Source organism: Nematolebias whitei, chromosome 6, assembly GCF_014905685.2.
Source record: "Nematolebias whitei isolate Nwh7 chromosome 6, NemWhi1, whole genome shotgun sequence".
NCBI classification, from domain to species: Eukaryota; Metazoa; Chordata; class Actinopteri; order Cyprinodontiformes; family Rivulidae; genus Nematolebias; species Nematolebias whitei.
The window spans coordinates 11,948,569-11,957,479 of NC_056503.1; the positions used below are offsets into that span (position 1 = coordinate 11,948,569).

At 42.1% G+C, this 8,911-nt stretch overlaps 1 protein-coding gene across 1 annotated transcript in view; it reads left to right on the forward strand.

The window, feature by feature from the left end:
* The window catches only part of LOC119411533, a 339,553-nt gene continuing 330,642 nt past the window's right edge, over positions 1 to 8,911 (forward strand). Inside the window, exons 1-5 of the mRNA XM_037678486.1 lie at positions 1 to 31; positions 2,604 to 2,733; positions 2,799 to 2,938; positions 3,432 to 3,504; positions 3,613 to 3,749. Of these exons, the coding sequence (XP_037534414.1) occupies positions 1 to 31; positions 2,604 to 2,733; positions 2,799 to 2,938; positions 3,432 to 3,504; positions 3,613 to 3,749 (511 nt within the window). The remainder of the gene's footprint in view (positions 32 to 2,603; positions 2,734 to 2,798; positions 2,939 to 3,431; positions 3,505 to 3,612; positions 3,750 to 8,911) is intronic.

Consider the following 8,911-nt stretch of genomic DNA (forward strand, 5'->3'; position numbering starts at 1 on the left):
ATGGGAATAGAGCTGCTGTTCTGCAGAGCTGGTGAGTAAAATTTTGCAGTACTGTACAGTACATATACACATGTTGGTAAAATTACGTAGGTTTAAGAGTTTAGAACATTGTAAAGAACATTTATTTATAGGGTTTATAAGGCTTTAAAATATATATAAATACTAAAATAAATAGTGTTCCTACTTTGCAGATTTTCACCTCCCATGGGGGTGTCTGGAACGTAACCCCCGTGATAACCGAGGGTCTACACAGTCGTACACGTTCTGTACAGTGAAGTTTTTAAACCAATCCTAATTTCTTTTTTGTTTGCCTCCATTCAGTCAGACTTTCTTGTAATCTTTTCCGTTTGTTGTTGTTCAGTCCTTGTACCTGATCCTGACAGCCTAAAGTGCAATGTAAGCTTTAATAATTGAACAATTTGAGGAGAAGAAGTGTCTGGCCTTGAATAACAAAATGAGACAGCAGATAAATCTGAAAGTCACGTTGTTAAAAAAACGGAAACAAAGTCGAGACCTGGGAGTTCCACCTGTATGTCACCTTGTTGGTACAAGAGTATGTTTTTATGGATTAAACTAAGTCATCTTTGGTATTTTTTTTAATGGATTTGACAAAAGAAATGGGAACAGTTTGTGTCTTTGTGACTCCCTCAACAAATTATAACCTACTCTTTGTTCGTTCAACATCGTGGGTTGACCCATCAGAACTTCTGGTGCCCTGAGCTAAGTGTCATAAACAAAAGCAACATTCCTCTGGAGACGATCAGGACTAAAATGAATGAATAGAAGCTAAATGAAGAAACTCTTTGAAACTTGATTAAAAACACTTTAAAAGAACACATGAAAGTTTGGCTTCTTGAAAGCAACAATCTGGTCTAAGTGATGTTTTTCTCTACAGTTTATATAAGAAAGTGGAAAGGTTCAACTTTTTATCAGCCTGGTGTTATTTCTTTATCTTTTCTATTTTTACAGTATTTGCCTTCTCACAACTTCAATAAACACATTCAGCCAGTTGTGTGTGCTTGTGTTTTCTTTCTGAACATGCAGTCTTGCAGTTCCTGTTACTTTTTAGTTTTTCCAAAAGGTTGATGCCCTACAGGTCTGCTTTTCCCACACGACAATTCACTTCTTTTTTTTTTTTTTCTCCATCTCGCTCTTGTTGTACTTTTGTAAACTGAATGCACAAGCACACACACAGGCTGTGAAAAAAAAACAACAGCTGTAACATTTCCCACTATGTTGCACGTGTGCAAACAGTAAACAGAAACGCAGGGAGACAGAAACGTGTGCAACGCCTGCAGGTTTCATGACAGTGTTGCTCAAAAAGACCCTAAAATAGGTAGACGGGTTTTGAGGAACCGCGTCAGTTTTGACTCGGTGTGGTGGACTGCAGTGATCAGTTAGCAGCCCTGAGGTGATTTTTTTTGTTTTTTTTGTGTGTGAGTAACGGTGGTCCACCAACTTTCCCTTTCCGCTTCTAAGCAGAAGTGACACATCAGGGTCAGTCTTTACCTCTGGACACCCACCGGAGTGCCTGGTGAGGGGTGTGTGCACATTAGATCTTCACTAAGCTGTTCACAAACACAAAACCCATTAGGGGAAATACACACTCACACTCAGCAGTGCCCTTTAGGTCATGGTTGTATAAGACAGGGAAGGGTCATGGATAAACGGGGGAGAAGTGTCCAAACTAGGGGAAACGCTGCAGGACCGGACTGGTGCTGAGGTGTCAGCCCCACCTGCCAGGACCTTCCAGCCCAGCTCGCACCGCTCCAAAATAACATGTACATGTTCTGAGCAGCACAGTGCGCCACGAGCTCTGAAAACACAATCAGAAGGACAGCAGCAGCCTCCGACACCTGGACATCCTCCTGTTTGCCACTTTCACTTCATTTTCACTCGAAGAGCACAACAAGAAGAGACGACACCCGTAGCGCTGCAGCCGCACACAAACAACCCTGTTGTAGAAGTTCAGCTCGCTGCACCGCCGCCTGCTCTCAGGCCAAAATGAAAGAGCTGCTTAGGGTGGACTTTGTGATGGAAGGAATTCATGTCCACGGTTTAGGAATGACCAATTTTACCTAAATAATCCTATATTATATTATATCTATCTTTCTGTCTGTCTGTCTAATTATATATATATATATATATATATGTATATATATATATATATATATATATATATATATATATATATATATATAATTCTCTTCTTCCTTCTGAAAGCCTTAAATACAGAAGTCCCTTGCTACTTCGCGGTTCGACTTGCAGACTTGCTCTTTTGCGGTTTTTCAAAGAAAGATTATACACGAGAGAAAAAAATTGTACGACACATGATTGTCAAGTTTAATATTACTCGTGTGATTGGGACAGCATGGAATACAGTAAAAAGTTAAATATATATATATATATATGTATATATATATACTTTTGACAGGCGCCACCATTTTGTACTTTTCTCTCAATAAGCCTATACTGTATCACCGCTCAAGCACTACATTTCCCAGAAGCCAACAGTGCCCCAGCGTGCTTCCAGCCATTGCCTTCTGTTGAAATGGAGGGAAAGTTTTGATCCGATCCGAAAAGTTCGATCCTTATTCATACAGTGACTTGGGCACCCAGTGGATACAGAGAGCCACAAGGAACCAACCGGGAACTGGACCAGAACCGGACCTCCAGACTCATTGGTGAATCTGAGTTCCGCCCGACAGCCCATGGGGCCTCCCAGGCGGGGAGGTGACATTCATTCATTCTTCCTTTATTTAAACAGGTAACACCCAGAGATCCGGCGTTCACTCTAGAGCCCACCAGGACTTCCCCCATCTGGATTTGGACTCGATCGAACCACCGTCTGGTTCTGTGCTGACCATCCAAAGGTCCTGCTCCCTCCAAAAACATTTTGGTGCTCAGTGGCTGCAGAGCGCAGACCAGAACCGGCAGGGTAGGTCTGCCGAGCTGGACTGTAACCGAGCTGCTGTAGTTCTGCAGAGCTGGTGACTAAAGGTTTGTAGCTACATGTATGTTGTTAAAATGATGTAGGTTTAAGAGTTTAGAACATTGCAAGAGTGTACATTACTACTTCACAGATTTTTACTTATTCATCATGTGATCATGGGATTTATGTTCCATCTGAGCCTGAAGCTGGGGGAAAGTACCACATCTGTGGAAGACCTCCTGTGGTACCGGTACCACCTGGAGAAACCTGGAAGCACTGTGAGGATCGTGTTCTTTGATTTCTCCAGTGCTTTCAACACCATCCAGCCAGGAGTTATCAGGAGTGGATCACCACATGTCCCAGTGGATACTGGATTACCTCACTGGATGCCCACAGTATGTGAGGACACAGGGCTGTGTCTCTGACAGGCTGGTCTGCAGTACGGGGGTCCCACAGGGAACTGTGCTGGCACCGTTCCTCTTCACCCTCTACACTGCAGACTTCACCATCGACTCCCCACACTGCCATCTGCAAAAGTTCTCTGATGACTGCCATAGTCGGCCTCATCACAGGTGAGGACGACTCAGACAGCGGACTCAAGACTTTGTGGACTGGTGCCAGCAGAACCACCTCCTGATCAACGCTGATAAAACTAAGGAGCTGGTTGTGGATTTCCGCAGGCACATACTCACCTCACTGACCCCGGTGAACATCCAGGGTGTGAACATCGGGATCGTGGACTCTTACAAGTACCTGGGTGTTCACCTGAACAATAAACTGGACTGGGCTCACAACACTCATGCACTTTACAGGAAGGGTCAGAGCAGACTCTACCTGCTGAGGAGACTGAGGTCTTTTGGAGTGCAGGGGTGCTCCTGAAGACCTTCTTTGACTCAGTAGTGGCATCAGCCATCTTCTGTGGTGTTGTGTGTTGGAGCAGCAGCTTATCATCAGCTGAGAAGAAGAAGCTAGATAAGCTCATCAAGAAGGCCAGCTCGGTGCTTGGACGCCCCCTCAACCCAGTGCAGGCGGTGGGAGACAGAAGGACTCCAGCTAAAATAACATCATTGCTGGACAACGTCTCCCACCCCATGCATGAAGCTGTTGCTGAACTGGAGAGCTCGTTCAGTGACAGATTACTGCGTCCTAAATGCACAAAGGAGCGTTACCGCAGGTCCTTCCTCCCAGCAGCTGTTAGACTCTACAACCATCACTGCTCCCAACAAACTCAATAAGGATTAAACACATGCTGACCTCTGCTAAAACACACTCTCTGCCTGTAATACTGTTCTGTAAATAGTCTGTCCTAATCAATGTTCCAATACATACTGAACATTATTATTGATATTGTTTATCTTATTTCTTTATATATTGTTTTTGACATTTTAGGAACTTTTGTGTGACATCTTTTTATCTGTTGCTGCCGTTACACTTGAATTTTCTATCCGTGGGACAATAAAGGCTGTTTCTATTCTATTCTATTATTGCAGGGGTGGGTCCAGAACATAACTCCCACAATAAACGAGGGACTACCGTATATAAACAAGTGGTTTCCTTCCCTGAGATTCAGCTATTATATGCTATTAGTGTCCAACTTCTGTTTTTTTTTTTTTGTTTTTTTTTTTGTCAACTTCAATTCCATGTCTTTGATTTGGAGGATAATTTACTTTCTCTGTACACACCTGCTTTGGATTTGTAATCAGCACACCTGTTTCTCTTTAAAGAACATCCATCTACAACTGATTAATTTTGGGTGTTTATTCACTTCAACATGGCTGCCACAGCTAATTGACATTAGCTAGCACAGAAATGGCTCTAGCTTAGACAATTTTAAAGCCACTGAGCTAAAAATAGGTCGTGGTAGTAGCTCAGAGGAAGTGTTTTCCCAAAACGCCTATAACCTCATTATTTCTCACTATGAAATGATTGTAGCTGAAAACTGACTTGAAAGGCATTCATCTTAAGGAGAGCTATAACCTTCATTTTTATTTATCATTGCCATCATATTACTGGAAAAATACATTTGGAGGAAATAAGGTCTGAATGCTGCTGAGATGGGAAACGTTATAGACGTGTTTTAATGCCTGACACAACTCTGCAGCAGCTGCTTTAAGATTTGAGGAGGGACAATAAATATTAATTAGAAGTATTTATGTATATATTTAACGTAAACGTGGTTGTTGCTGCAGAAAAACCAAATTAGGTGGTTAGGTTGACCAGTGTTCAAAGTTTCTAAAAACGATGCAGCTAAGGCTTTAAAACTGAAATTTGACGAGAGGTGCCTTTTTTCCCCCCTTCCTCTTTGCTCGGCATTGCCAGTGTGAGTAGACGCCCCCCAGGCTAATTGTGCTGCTGTGTTCCAATTGATTTTGACAGGAAAAGGCCCCCAAACCTCCCCGAGCGCTCGGCGCAGTTGACAGCCAGAAACATTGTGCTGCTGGAGCTGCAGCTGCGACAGCTTACGAGCCGGTGCCAGAAGCCTGTTGGTTACATGTCAGAGTCTTGGAGGAAGTCTGATGAGCGCTCACATGCTGGGTTCGCTTTCGAGCCAGTGCCCTGTGTTGGAGGTTACAGAGCTGTGTGGTCCGATAACGCTTCAGGAGTATGAAGAATGCATTCCACCTGAGTTGGGAAAGAAGCTGCCTTTGAGCTGCTTCTCTGGCGGATGTATTTGTGCCGAGACATCCAGGAAAATATTCTTCGAACAACTACCGTATTTTCCACCGTACCCGTCGCACTGCCATATAAGTCACATCAGTCCAAATATGTCTAATAAAATGAAAAAATACATAAATATATCGCTTTGCCGTATAAGTCACATCTATCATGCTTCCCCGCTGACGCATCGCGTTTGTTACGCGTCACCGCTGACAATCCGGAAACGTGGGCCGGTGTTGTGCCATAAATCAATTGGCTGCCAATGGTGGCCATGGGAGCATTCACAGGAGGACTTTAACAAGAATTTAATAAGATAACTACATAAAAACAATTATTTGTTTGCTCGACTTTATAGTATAAATGTGCCTCAGTTGAACTTTTCCTTAATAAATGCACTTTGTTGTCTTGTTTTTATCATAAATCCAATTATATGTGTCCTTAAAATCAATCAATGACAGCAGAGATAGACACATCATCAAGTCGATGAGATATCCAGCTGTGTGCGTGCCAACAGGGCGAATCAGCTCGCCTAAAGCCTGTCTTCTCTTCAGAGAAATGTTATTAATTGTGCTGAGGGACCAACTGATTAAAACATGTCCATAATGATGATTATGAAGATTTGTAGAAGAGAGGCTCTAAAGCAGTTTCAAAGACAGTACAGAACAAAAGTAAAGCGGAGAGGGAGAGGAGGAGAAGACGTCCACCCTTGACAAGAGCAAGTGTTGAAGTGTTTACATAAATAATGTCCACAACATTCACTCACTCATGGATGGGGGGAGGGACAGTATTTCCAATTCCCACTTTACACTTTGCAATGTGGGACAAAAATGAATAAAAATTAAAATCTTAGTTTGTGCCTCTATCATGTCAGTCCAGATTCCTCTTCTTAAGGAGTGTTTCAGGTTTTTACCACCTTTATACTTCAGCCAGGATGAGGATGAGGATGAGGCGATGACTGAAAGCCTCCAAGAATTCAGAATTGCTCCAAAGGTTTGGCGTTTTGTTCGCCTGCTGATAAGCTCACAGAGCTGGTTAAGCCAATTTAAAGTTACCCAGCTCCTTTTTTTTATGAAATGACTTCAAACTTACCTGAACGTGACACTCAGGTGGGGATGAAAACCCAATTCATGTGGAGTTTAGTAAAGTTACTGAAGAGCTGGTTAAAATGATCAGTGAAGTTCATTTTAAGTCCTGTAAACACGATTGCACCTTTTTTCTCTCCGCTGAGCATCTTCCCATTTTTCGCTTGAAAAATCTGCTGAGTCGTTGTGGACGTGCTAGATGTGATAAAGCCCCAATGCTGTCCTTTGTTGTATGTCTAAAACTACTGCAGTGGTGTAAAATCAGTCTTTTTAAGAGGTTCAACCCACAGAACCTGAGAAGTGTATCTGCTTTTATGACCATCTGTTCACAGAACGGCAGAACCATTACAGTATATCTTAATTAAAATGAGCGCTGATATTAAAGTTATCTTCAGGATTTGTTGAGACAACTACCAGATGGAAACCTGAAAGTTAGCTCACTAAAAAACAAGTTTCCATCAAAAATGAGTTAATTAAATTCTCAGGTTGTCTGTGTTTGACATGCAGTACTTTATCTGTAAAGATCAGTCGAAAGGAGATGCCTGATCTGCAAAACCCCTGCAGTTCAACAGAGTTAATAGGATTATGGTCAGGAAACATGACTGTTGGTATTTTGGATTTTAAAACCCAACCTGAAAGGGCTGCAAAGCCTAAATAAGTCACTTAATGATTTGGCAGACAAGATCTTAAGTTCTTGGAAAGGAAACTAACTGGACGGTCAATAGGTTGTTTGTCAGCTGCAGGGAGAGGAATATTGGCTTCATTATGAGCTGCTTCCACGTGCAGCTTGAAAGCTCCCCCCAGTCGGATTGTTAAATAAATAAAATGTTGGAGTAGAGTGCAACAAGGTTTTAATGTTGTCAAAAGCCTGCTGGGACGAGATTGTGGTTTCTCTGACTGATCCTGTGATCGTTACCTGAATCAGTGCTAGAGAACAAAGGGAGCGCCGGCATTATTCTTGGTTTAGCAGCACCTTCATGTCTGCTTTGACTCTGGAATACAAATAGTTCTAATCTCAGACCAAATCACACGCTTTATTGAAATACCTGCAGGGTTTTCAGCAGCGCAGTTTCACTTCAGCTCCAGAACCCAAACAGCAGGCACAGACAAAGGTGATATTATGGCACCAGGGCTCCTCCTTAATTCTCTGCACATCTACTAATAATATACCTGATGTACTGACCTGCAGCTTTGGTTCACTGCTCTTTAGTTGTTGCCTGGCACCATCACTGCTGAGGCTCCACGTGGTGAGGCCATACGAGAGGAGTCTCGATTTGTTGTAAAAATATCACGTACAAACTTCAACTGAATCGTCTTAAACGTGCTAAATATGTTAGTAATTAATTCAGGTTGATGCACTTTGCATTTGCTGCCACTGCCACACACTTTGCTTTGACTAGTATGAGCGATGTTCAGTAGTACTACTAAACTCTAAAACATGAACCCTTTCAAAACAGACTTTGTATGAAACTGCACTCATAAATATATCTGTCACGTGTAGCTAGAATTTGTTGCACTTGCATTTATATAAATGAAGAAGAGACGGCCATAAATTTGAATAGTTTTACACATGAGTCTTTTTCTGGACGAATTGAGCAAGAAATCCTAATAAACCTCAATGTTTTGATGCAAGATATTCAAGTGGGTCAGAGTTACACTGTGCATAAGAACAGGGGAAGGCTTGTGGGTGGAGCAATTTTATCCACCACTAGGGGGTGGGGTGGGGGTAAGATGAGGGGTTATGATTGAAGAGCATGCACAGGAATGAGAGTTGCTCGTCTAGTGAGTACACAGTCTGACTGGTTGCATCAGACAATATTAGGGTGTTTATGTTCAAAAACAGGGTTTATTGTGAATGAAAATGACAAAATATTCTAAATTTGGGCTTAAAAATCTTTGTTGTTTATTGTAAAGACACTGAAACTGCTGTGTCCATATAATAATTATTGTATATCTGGTATCACTGTCTGTGAATTGCCTGTGCAAGTCGAGGTTTGAAATGCAAATGAATAGTTTTTGGGGGTTTGAAGGTGAACCTGTGGCTCTGAAAGGAAAAGCCTCGAGTCTTCAGATGTTTAGTCAACAGAACATTTCAATATGCTTCATTTAAACTGATGCTCCCGGGGTTATTGTTGCCTTTTGGCCTGTTTTTGTCTCACTTTCTCCCACTAATTTTGTGGAACGCTTCACAATAACACAGAGCGAATATTGTGAGTATATTACTTTTATCCATTTTACA